This window comes from Gymnoscopelus braueri (assembly GCF_963280865.1).
Source record: "Gymnoscopelus braueri genome assembly, chromosome: 2".
Taxonomy (NCBI): Eukaryota; Metazoa; Chordata; class Actinopteri; order Myctophiformes; family Myctophidae; genus Gymnoscopelus; species Gymnoscopelus braueri.
The window spans coordinates 41,492,920-41,505,683 of record NC_137604.1 but is presented as its reverse complement, the minus strand read 5'-3'; the positions used below and the strand labels follow the sequence as shown (position 1 = coordinate 41,505,683).

The 12,764-nt window shown below is 43.8% G+C and overlaps 1 protein-coding gene across 3 annotated transcripts in view; it reads right to left on the bottom strand.

Moving 5' to 3' along the window:
* The window catches only part of nr3c2 (nuclear receptor subfamily 3, group C, member 2), a 121,739-nt gene that overhangs the window by 9,595 nt on the left and 99,380 nt on the right, over positions 1–12,764 (bottom strand). For all 3 annotated transcript variants that reach the window (XM_080416363.1, XM_080416364.1, XR_013932262.1), the window contains exon 7: positions 10,422–10,552. In XM_080416363.1, the coding sequence (XP_080272489.1) occupies positions 10,422–10,552 (131 nt within the window). Of the gene's footprint in view, positions 1–10,421; positions 10,553–12,764 lie in introns of those variants that run through there.

Genomic DNA, 12,764 nt, shown 5'->3' with positions numbered 1-12,764 from the left:
TCTCTCAATGCTATCCCTGCCAACCCCCCGCCCCGTCTCTCAATCCCTCCCCCTCTCTCTCTCTCCCTCTCTCTCTCTTCCTTGTAGAGGACAAAGTCACAGATATGGCCGTCTGCCAGAGTCTTTTAATATGACATTCAACCCACTGGCTGACTGATTAAGAAGCACCTCGCCTCTCTCAGAGAGAGCGTCCCTGAGAACTGGCTTCAGGCAACGCCTTCTATTACCCTTCAGCAGCGGCCCAGACCTCCAGCAACAGTAATGATGCGCTCTGATGATCAGACAAATGTGAATATAAATATAGTTTTTCATGCTGAAAAGATGCCCACGAAAACACAGATTCCCCCGTAAATAATGTGCTGTTGTGTGACACAAAGGCGCTCTTCAGGGAGCCTCTGGGATAGCTTTCAAACCACAGGGCTTCAAGCGTCATTGTATTCGATCATGAGAGGCTTTAAAGCTGCCAATAGCATGTAGTTATTACAGATACAAAGAGACCTAATGGCCCTCACCAGTGGCTCTGGGGGACAGATTCATGTGCGGTCACAGCATTGGTTGACATGTTCGTGATAACCAGCTACTTGTCATCCACTTCCATGGCCAGTTTTTGAAGTGAAGTACGAAACGTTTGAGCGTAACACGAGTAAAGTAAATCGCTCTCGGTCGAGTTAATTAAATGTTTTTGCTGAGCTATGGTTGAAATAGTTTACAGGGTACAGTTATGTTCTCCTGAATGGAGTAGCCAAGGCGCCTTAGATAAGCCGGTTGAAACTGGAAGCGACGTTAGCGAACATCAACTGAAAGGACCTGTTTGTGTTTGGCACTCGCAGAATGCTTCGCCACAGGGCAAAAGCCTACAACTTGTCAGCTAGCATTGCATGTTTTACAAAACACATCATTGTAGGTCAACAACTGTTGTTGTCTATACTGTACTTTTCTCTTTCTCTGTCTCGCTGCCTCTTTCTGGCCATTCTTCTTGATTCCCTCAAAAGCACACGTCACATGGCAGTGTGAGGGGGAGAAACACAACATCACAACTGTACAGTATGTCCAAAACACCAAATGAACAAACATATGCAGCGAAACTACATTGAGTAAATAGGAAAGGGGATTGGACGACGGGGGCAGGGTGCTGCCATTGCGGTCAACATGGCAGGGATGTGTTAAAACCCAGGGCCACATTTGGACCTTTTGTTTTCTGCCCCACTGACCCACATATTCCCTGGTTGGAAACCGGTCTGGCATTTAGCGGGGGCGACACCGCACCCAGGGCCACAAAGTGGGACATTTACTCTGCTGTAATTGGTGTTGAAAAGGAGGGGATTTGCAAGGTACAAAGACTTGTCAACTGGGTCGTATTTCTCACGTGTCTTTTTGAGTGCAGCTGGGTGGTTATGTGAACCGCAAGGCCCGGGAGCTGCTCATCTCGTTCTGTCATTTCTCTACCACGTATGGCAGTAATAAGACATGCATAACTCACACAGTCATACAGAATGCCATTGTGAAACGTGTTCCCCATTCCGCATGTGCAACGTTTCGAGACCTGCCGTTTGCTACCGCAGGGCTGCCAGCAAATAGCTGACTGACAGGTTGTCTGTCTCGCTACTGTGATTTAGTGCATGATACTGTTTATGAAGGAAGCCTGCAATCATCCCTGAGTACAGGTACAATTAAACACCTGGAGGAGCATGGAGCCTACCTGCACCAACATCTCTTGTTCTCTGCCTTCCGGAGAAACTGCCATCAATGTAGGCCATAGTTTTGATCAGGACCTTAATTGCGACCTCCACCATTCCTCTTTTCAACCCCCAAATTATTCATCTCTTTTAGATCTGGATTTTTGGCTCCAATGTGCCAATATTTAGCAAAACGTTCCAATCAATTTGTTCTAATCGAGTTAGATTTGATTAAAGTTTCCCTTTGAAGTTTGAGATCATCTATTGCTTATAAACAAACAAATAAAACAAATAAACACAAATAACGTTTTGGTAAATACAATATTTTAATTAAGCATATATTAAATTCACTGCCACTGACGTAAAAAACGTAATTTGTCCCGTTTACCAATCCTGCCACTGACGTAAAAAACGTTAAAAAAAAAATATTATTTTTTTTATTTTATTTTTTTCAAATTTGACCCAAAGACCAAGGAGATATGATTGTTTAAAGATCTACACTCCCATCCACTTCCTTGTTAACTTAAAACTTAAAAATTCTGTATCTCGGCTCCTGAGTACTTTTTTTTTTCAATGAAAAATCTCTGGCAGTGGGCAAACGCGGCCAGCAATAATTGTGGCAGTGAATGAGTTAAACATCTTTTATTTATATTACATTTTTTATTTAACAACTTACACCCTTTTCAAGCATTTAAAAAATTAGCCGAACTACAAGCTCATATAATGCAGCAGACAATGTTTTCGCCTAATGACATGTGTCCCAAACTGGGACACATTGGCTGCATAATTGTCGACATTGATGCCGTCACAAAAGTCAAATAATGTCTGATATAGCCTATGGGTCTTGCTCTCATTACAATACCCTAAAAAAAACACTTCATATGAATGATATTGATTGTTGTGTACAAGAGGAACATTGGAGGCGCAAGTGTGTTGCTTTTACTGTACTGTACAGCATTGGTTCTCAAAGTGGGGTCCGCGGACCCCCAGGGGTCCTTGGGGGGATACAAGGGTGTCCCCATCAAAATGAGTTAATATAGGATCACAATCATTTTAACCACTTTAACCATATTTTATACTTTGACTATGCAAAAATAACAGATATACACGCTCATAGCGCAGCACTCAGTGACGTGCTACAGTATGTGCTTGTAGATCTGCTATTTTTGAAAAATCTTGAAAATGTGTGCAAATCTTTAAATCTTAAAAAACAAAAAACATTTTTAACACAAATCTTTGCTTCTGAGGGTCCCTGGCACAACATATTTTCAGGTGGGGGTTCGTGGCATATCAACATACATATCAAATTTGGGGGTCCTTGGCACGAAAAAGTTTGAGAACCACTGCTGTACAGTACTGTACTTTTACAGTGGGAGTAACTGGTGCATCTCATCTGAGTCATTCCATACACACTGTAAAGCTATCTGAGTGAAGAAAAGCTACCCCCCCGAGCCAGAATAAAACCTCATATGTTAATGTAACAATCTCGTGGTAAAAGCACTGCAACATTTGTTGACAGACGGACAGACAGACTTACAAACAAAGGAAGGAAGGGATCTATTAAAAAAGTATTTAACATAAAATGTTTCAGTAGTCAGGGAGGGAAAACCTTAAACAAAGAAAGAACAGAATTGTGTGAAATGTTGTGACTGTACAGATGTACAGTAACCAAATGGACCCTCATGGAGCGGGTGGTAAAATCTCAGAGATAAATTAACACAAAACAAATTTTAAAACAAAAATAGCAGATCTACAAGCTCAAAATGCGTCCGGATACGACACATTTTGGAGCTGGTAGATCTGCATTTTTTTAATACTTGTATGTAACATTGTAGTACGGCGAAGTAGGGCATTAATTTACAAACAAACTGAAAATATGGACATAAGAGGTTTCTGCCCTACAGCGGCGTTGATGTGTGTGTTTAGATGTGTGTGTGTGTTGTGTGTGTGACTAGTTGATCCTCTGCCGTCCTAAACAGGGTCACATGATCCACCACAGGCTCACTGAAACCTTAGCCAAGGTCACACTCCGTGGGTCTCTCTTTTCTCTCTCGCCGTCTCTCCGTCTCTCTCACTATCACACACAGTCTCTTTCTATCGGTCTCCTTTTGCTCACCATCTCTTCTTTCTCTTTTAGCTTTTTTTCCTTTCTAACCATCTCGTCTTTTTTCTCTCCTTTTTTGGGGCTCTCATTCCCTCTCACACATTTCTTTTGCACAAGATTTTGCAACAATCCCCAGGGCGCGCGCGCGCACACACACACACACACACACACACACACACACACACACACACACACACACACACACACACACACACACACACACACACACACACACACACACACACACACACACACACACACACACACACACACACACACACACACACACACACACACAGAGAGAGAGGTCGTAAAGCGCTTGCTCATCTGACAAGTTCTGACATCTCCTTTGTAAACATCTCTGTAACTACTCCTTACGCAAAACCCACCGACATTACAACTGAATGACTGTGACCAAGCCAACATGGCATTCAGGAAGACCTACTCATCTTCAAACCATTTGGAAGCACTTTGTGGCAATATTGTGGAAGCATCTGTGCCAATATGATGTGTTTGTGTAGCTGGAAATACTGTTGGTGGCAAATGGTTTTCAGTATAGTAGATCACAGGTTTGGAAAGTGGCCCCCCCTTCCGATCCGAAGGGGGGCAGCCAGGGGGCGCCCATAGGAAAATGGGGGGGGGGGGGAATTAAAAAAGAATATCACACAAAAGATCTAGCATGGAGTATTTCTCCAACTTGAGCACTTTATGAACTAATCTTGTGAACTGAATTTTAATATACAGTATATATTGAAACAATTTATTTTGTTTTGCTATTTCACAATATGGGGGCCACAGCCAGAGGCTATGGCTATTTGGGGGTCCTTGCCATGGAAAGGTTTGGGAACCCCCGGTATAAATCACGTACTGTAATACACAGTTCACATACACAAATGATGAATTCACATATACTGTACACAAATGATGAGTCACATCCAAACAGCATGACTTACTTGTGCAATACTGTACCTCATCACCCATAGAGGTTCTGCATGTGTTTATCCCCTCACATCACACATGCACTACCTGCCTTCCAGTGCCTTTTAGAATAGATTTTAAGATGATCTTATTGATTTTTACATATACTACAACTAAGTGCACCAAACCATTTAGCAGATGTGCTTTTCAAACCCTATATAATAGGTTGACAGGGGTCCCCCCAGGGGTCTATACTTGGGCCCCTCCTTTTTACCCCCTCTACCACACCAAATCTCTTCTGAAAATTGCAGATCTACAAGCACACAACGCGTTGCAACGCATTGTGAGCTTGTAGATCTGCTATCTTCAGCGAATGTCTGCCTACTTTTCCCAAATGTTTGCCTATTATGACATGCAGTAATGTCTGTACCCGACACGGCAGGCCCACTACAGTACATGCCAGGACTGCATCTGTGGCCATGTTTACAACCAATCTATTAGCTTTTGATTCAACATTTACTTTATTTTGAAATTATTGTCTCCGCCAGGCCGGACGGCCGAAGGCTGGGGACTATGTTTTCGCCCCTGTCAGTCCCTGTGTCCGTCCATCTGTCTGTGACCAGCTAATCTCCGGCACTGTTGGACCGAAACTGTGCTCGCACACTCCCGGGATGACAAAGCCCAAACATTTTTCACATCGCCCCGTTATAGCGCCACCAGGAGGCTGATTTTTTTGCAAAACACATTTTTATTACTCCTACAGATTTTGTCCAAACATCAGGCAAATTGGTACACATTATCTCTATTGTCAAGTCAATCAAGACAGATGTGTCAGATTTTTCATATTCCTTCCTGATTGGCTTTCAAAGTTTGCAGGAGTGGCCCGTTTGAACAAAATGCCTCAAATCATGAACGCAACGTCTGATTGAACTTTGCACGCACATTCCCACTAGGCCAAGGGAAAAATGCAAGCATGCATTTTTCGATGTATTCCTCATGGTGCTACAGTATAACAGGCCGATTCACGTTGTGGCCTGTAGCTGTAGGTCACACAATCAATTTTCCCCTTGGATCCCTTGGATCATTACACAACTTCCCAAATAGGCCACGCCTATTTCCACCTGACAAGATTTTTGTTGCGTTTTTATTTTTCAACTTTGTTGGTCCACAATAAGCTACCTGGCCTGGCGGAGACCTGTGCTCCGGGGAGCAAATTTGTTTAATTGTTTTTTTTTCTCTGACTATTCCGAATGAGCTGACTTTTAATCACTTAAACCCTCTATGCTTTGTAAAACTGACCTGAGTTGGCTCTGTACTTGATGCACTCTTTTTTTCCCTTTACACCAAATCTCTGCTTTGGTTGCTACTTTCTGTTCTCCCCTGAACAGGGATGCAAGGGTCCAAGTGGTTAAGTCCTTCCTGGTGCGTTCTTGTTGTGCTCGAGGCATTCACTTCACATTCACATTAAAGCACATAATGTTTGTGTAATGTGTATCAAACATGCTCTACAAATAAAGCTCCACTTCATCAGTATATTGACTGAACCAAAACAAGCAGTGCAGATTTGAGCACTTGCTCTGACAGCTGGTTGGTTTAGCCAACACACCTCACTTAACACCCCCCCCCTCTCTCTCTCTCTCCATCACACTCTCCCTCTCTCTCTCTCTCTGAATTTGCCCTTCTTTCTCCGTCACTCTGTTCCCCTCTAAATTCCTGGCGGAGTTGGTGGAGAGAGAGAGAGAGAGAGAGAGAGAGAGAGAGAGAGAGAAAAAGAGAAGCAGGTCTTGGAGTGTTGCCTGGCACTTTGCTGGCCTTTATTAAGTACAGCAGGGCTCTCTGGAGGAGGAGCAGGGGAGCAGCCAGGAGAGGAGAGGGACGCCACGGCAACAGAAGGACCATCTCTCTCTTTCTCACACACACACACACACACACACACACACACACACACACACACACACACACACACACACACACACACACACACACACACACACACACACACACACACACACACACACACACACACACACACACACACACTCTCTCTCTCTCTGTCTCGCTGTCTTTGAGAGTCTCCCTCGCCTCTTAAAGGGGAATACTACTCATTTTCAACGCTGAACAATGCCATTACTATACCTTTTGAGTTGCTGTGTGGAAATTAGAAAAAGTACGTTCCACTCTTATCTATTGCCCTAAAGGGAGTGGGGGGGGGGGGTCATGTGATCAGTGATGCACTCTCTGACCCGCCCTCCAGGCAGCCTCATGGACTTCAATGGGGAATCTCAACTCCAGCTGAAACAGCACGACTTGAACATAAAATTAAGACTTGTTTGAGTCTTTTCAGCCAATTCAGTTATATTATGTTCTGTACCAATGCTATGTCGTGTGAAACAGAATATTTTACCATGTACCATTATAAACTACTAAGATTTGCTTGCACATCAATTATGCCTTCCTTCGCCCGGAGCTACGGAGGGAGGAAATCCTCTCGAACATACTGTAGATATCCATATTTGGACTGGTAACGTGATGACGTTTCTAAACGAATGCCGCTCGAAAGCGCCGTTCGTTTAGAAACGTCATCACGTTACCCGGAAACGCCGCTCTGAAGTACCATTTGTTTAGAATCATCCTCAGGTTAACAGTCTAAATATCTATATCACCAAGGATTTCCTCCTTCCGTAGCTCCAGGTGAAGTAAATCTTAGTAGTTTATAAGGGCATCTGGTTGTACCGTATATTCTGTTTTACAAGACATAGAACTTGTACATAATACAACTGAATTGGCTGAAAAGGCTCTATAAAACCTAAGTCCAAGAGGGAGAAAAGATTGTCAAAATGGCATAAAAACTCCAGGTCCAGGCACTCAAGTTGGATTACATTTTTTCAAGTAAAAGGCCTTTATTGTATTTGGGCTAGAAACTACAAAATACACTAAAATAACTTATTTTTTCTAAATTTAAGTCCAATTAAAGAAAGTACAATTTTAACTTGAAGATCTGTTCTGTGTCACCCGTCATGCGACAAAGCATAACTTAGGCTTTAAAGTGTAAAGCCTAAGTTGTGCTTCATCGCATGAGTGTAAAGTTTACACTCTCAAGCTTTCTCTCTCTTTCTCTCCCCCCCGCTTTCTATTTCCCTACACTGCCATCTTCCCTCTCTCTTTTGCACACGCTCTCTCACTCTGTTTATCTCCCTCTCTCTCTCCCTATAGCTATGCACCTGTCTCTTTCCCACCACGAGCCCTTGCTGTCAATTTTCATCTGGTTTCACTCACTCACTCAACCTCTCTTGCCCCCATTTCTCTTCCTCTCTATTCCACTCTATACAAATGCATGTGCGTGTGCACACACCAGACCCCCAACCCCCCCACCTCTCTCTACCATCCCACGGCTCGAGTCCAACTAGAGCTCCCTTGTTTGCACGTGAACCCAGTGACCTGAAATTTTGTATGCATCAGGACAATGCTTGCACACCTACTCTACTATACAGCACGTATAACTATGCACACTGGAATATTGATCCAAACCAACCTTTCCCCCTACAAAAAGGTCAGGAAATACGAGGAATGATACAATCGATACTGGACGGGATAAAAGATTTTGGCACAAAATCTGTTGATGGCAGATATTTCCTTTCCTTTATAGCTACAACCGATATACTGGATATACATCACACCTCGCTCATTGGCCAAACGCTTCTGTACGAAGACAAAGATGACAATATACTGTACAGACAGAGTCCCGAGGTGGAATGTTTGGTAGAGGGTGGTTGTCGATGGTTTCTGACGGCCATGCCGGCATGTTGGAGGACTGACGACAGGAGACTGTCCTGTTATCACCTCTTCCTCCGTGACAAACCACTCATTATGAAACTTTACAAGAATTGAAGCACAACCCAAGTCTCAACTTTTATTCTCTTACCGGTTGCGTGGCTCAGAAGAGTTCATATAAGCAAAGAAGATCATCAGCACTCACAAAATGTCCATATTAGGTACTTTTTATTTTGTAGGCACGGGCAGCAAGCGGCAGACGCTGTTTGCAGCCCGTGCCTGCAAAATGAAAAGTACCTAAAGGATATTTTGAAACTCCTTATATGCATAATGTTCATGGGGTATCTTTGGCTCAGGAGCTAGAGTGAACGTTTGGGAACTGAGAGGTTCCCAAACGCTTTTCCTGGCTTCATTTTGAAGTGTCCTTGAGCAAGACGCTGAACCCCTAACTACTCCCGATGGTGCTTTCATGGTTGCCTCCACCATCTGTGTGTGAATGTGTGAATCTAAAAGCACATTGTAAAACGATTTGGAAAAAGGTACTATAGAAATGCAGACCATTTACACATCTACAGTAACGATCACAATCAAATGTCTTTGATAAAAATATTATGATAAGCTACAGTATTTTACTGGACATGTAATTATCAGATTAATTTATTTTGTCTTTTACAAAAACAATAACTCTTGACCACGGGAAGCACGTTCACATCATACAATCATTCTAATCATCCTTTTGGGACATGAGACCTACTGTGGCCGTTTACAAGGCTGGATAAATCCAGTGCTCCATCACCAGCCAAGCGGACAGTAAAATCCTCAGTGTTCATTTAACTCTGAGAGTGTGCAAATGCAACCAAATGGACCCATAAGGGTACATTTGTACACTCTCACAGAGTTACTGTGGCTCCGTACTATCACTTGAATATAACGTCGGCAATCCGGGAGTTTAAGCTGATTCTGCTGTCGCGCCCGTCGTGTAAGTCTGTCTGGAGCAGAGTATCCTCTAAACGGCAAAAATGTAAATTTCATGTAAATTTGAGGACTTATAATGCTAGACAGACAGTGTTGTTTTTCTTTTTTACCAGGGCTTGTGTTTTGAATGTGTGAGTCTAGCATCCCTCTGAGGAACCTCGGTAAGTAAGAAATACACATCCCCACAGAAAGGCAGATCGAGGTACTGAGGTTCCCTCTCTCTCTCTCTCTCTCGGAATGAAAATCTTTCTTTTTTTTCCCACCGTGTTTGTACTGTATGCACAAGGAACTTGTATCTACTGCACAGGAATCCTCCTGTGGCCTGCTACAGTCAGGGCTTCATGAGAGCCAGCCAAGGCAATGCAAGCGCCGTGCACATATTCTATACAACGGTGCACCGTACAGACTGACACTTCAAACTTTAAGATGAGCTGCCTCTGCCCGCGTCCCTGGACCCTCCATCTATCTACCCCCGTGCATGGGGGTAGATAGATAGGGGTGCACGAACATACACACACACACACACAATAAGAACTCGCACCAGCACACCTGCCAATTTCACTGCACCCACACATTTGGAGTTGCAGTAGCTACCTACACACACACACACACACACACACACACACACACACACACACACACACACACACACACACACACACACACACACACACACACACACACACACACACACACACACACACACACACACACACACACACACACACACACACACACACACTCTTTCCTCCTGTGCTGGGAAGCATCTACACTTTTGTGGTGCGCGTGCATACACATGCACAGACACACACCAAAATTCAAATGTTGAAAGAGTAAAGAGTTCATTTTATCACTTTCAGAGTTAGATCAACACCAGATTTTACCACACGTACAGTACGCACGCACTCATGCTAACGCATGCGCACACACACACACAAATGCACACACGCACACAAATAGAGGCATATGTTGCCTACCTGTGCTGAGAAGGAGCAGCACCTTCATGGAGAGGAACTCATCGTAGGTGAGCTGCAGTCGTACAAACTCCTGGCTGACCTGCCTCATCCCCAGACACAGGTCGTACATGGCCGACTGCTGCATGCGTTCCCTGGGAAATAAACACACACACACGTACCCGCTTAATTACCCATGTACATATAGTCATTCATTCATTCACCTCTAATACATACACACCGACTCACTCACTCACTCTTCCATAAACTCTCTCACTCAATTTCCTACAGTAACTCAGTGAGAGAGTGAGAGAGAGTGAGAGAGAGAGAGAGTGAAGTCCCAGCCAGACTGTGTTAAGAGCAGTATACCAAATCCCTGCTGATTGCAGAGCACTGCATACAGTAACACCACTTAGATGCAGTATGGAAGATAGATCCTATAGCTCCTGAACCCAGTCAATCTACAATATGTATCCATGTACAATGCACACTGATTGCACATGCACTTATGCAAATTACACAGTGCATGTATAATTGTGTGTAAGATGTCTATAGTGTATGTTGAGTCCACTAATGACCCCATCTACTATATTTCTGTGTGTCTCTCTTTCTCCATCTCTCACCCTCTCTCATTTTTCTTTTTACCTTTCTCTTTCTCTCCATATCACCCTCTCACACGAACACATTTTATTTTATCAGCAAAGTGAATCTCAATCACGTTAGAGAGCTTGGAAACAGGGGGGGGGAAAAACTCAACTAAAATAAATAAAATGGAGTCAGAGACGGCAGCCAATGAGAAATGTGCTGTGCAGATGCCACAGTGTCGAGAGAGAGAGGGGAGGGGCTGGGTGGGGGTGCGGGGGTGGCGGTGGAATCGCTTGGCTTTGGATGCCACCTCTCCGCCTTAAATCAACCGTCATGTCAGGAACAGCATAATCAAATGCAAGTGGTGTGGCTTGACTTGAAAGAGCCCCGCCCGGCGTGCAACACACAACACTAGGAACCGTACCGTCCAGTGTTATACTGTGGTATTATCTATTGTCCTTGTCTGGCAGAAACCTCCTATCTCCATAGTTCCACTTGTGTTTTTTCGTAAATGAATACTGTACTTAATCATACTACAGTGTCACACAAAAATAGCAAAAAAAATGGCAGATCTACAAGCTCGAAACGTGGCAGGATGCTGCGCGTTTTGAGCTTATACTGTAGTTCAGTTTGAATCCTGAAAAGTAACAGTTTTGGACATAATGACGTTTCCACCCCGACAGCGACGATCATATGTTACGTTCATAAGAATGACTGTTCTTTTTAAAGGGATTTCTAGTTCATTAGAAAGTACAGATGATGACAGATCCTGAGCTGGATTTAAAGCCCAGAAGAATCAGAATCAGTTGTGTTTGTCACGTCACAGGGTTCACAGGTGTAAATCAGTGGGTGAAATTAGTCTCCGTGGCAAGCTCCATCATTCAACGATATCTATTGTCATTATGAGGGTCACTGCAACTTAATATTCTGTGCAGGAGATGGATTCAAGTTTCTATTTAACCATTAGCAAGCAGAGTGTCTGTCATGCTCATTCTGCTGTACAGCTCTGACTGAGTAACCGCCTGAGCAAGTGACTGACAGCGACAACTTATTTGCTTTCGAAAAACGAATAGACAAATAGTTTTTCCTACAACGCAGTACTGTGTGTGTGTGGATCTGTGTGTGTGTGTGTGGGTCTGTGTGTGTGTGTGTGTGTGCGTGCTCGTGTGCATGCGTATACTGTACAGTGTGTGTGTGTGTGTGTGTGTGTGTGTGCGTGCGTGCATGTGTGTGTATGTGAGAGAGATAGAGCAGTTCTGCAAAGTACAGCATATCATCATTTGATACAACTTTGGAGCTGGAGTTTCAAAAGTCTCCACACATTTTTTTCTTCCGAAATCAATTTTGCTGAATCACTGCTGGGTTTGGGAGAGAGAAAACCTGGCAGCATTCTGTCGTTCTCTCTCTCTCTCTTTTTTCTCTCTCTTACTCTCTCCTTTTGCTCTTCCACTTTCTCACCCTCTCTCTCTCTCTCTCACTCACCTTCTCTCACACCTCACTCTTTCCGTGTCTTTTGCTCAATCATTCTCTCTCTCTCTCTCTCTCTCCGTCTCTCTCTCTCTGTGTCTGACTCCGTGTCTGTCCTCTCATATTCCTTCTCTTTCTCTCACACGCTCACACTTTCTGTCTGTCTGTCTGTCTCTCTCTCTGTCTCTCTCTCCCTCTGTTGCTATGGTGAGAGATCCAGGAAGCAGCAGTGAGCTGGGCGGACTTAGAAGAAAGCAGAAGTAAAAGTAGTGAGAAAAGTTCAGCTTTACCTTTGGCTTTCAGAAATAGCAGGCA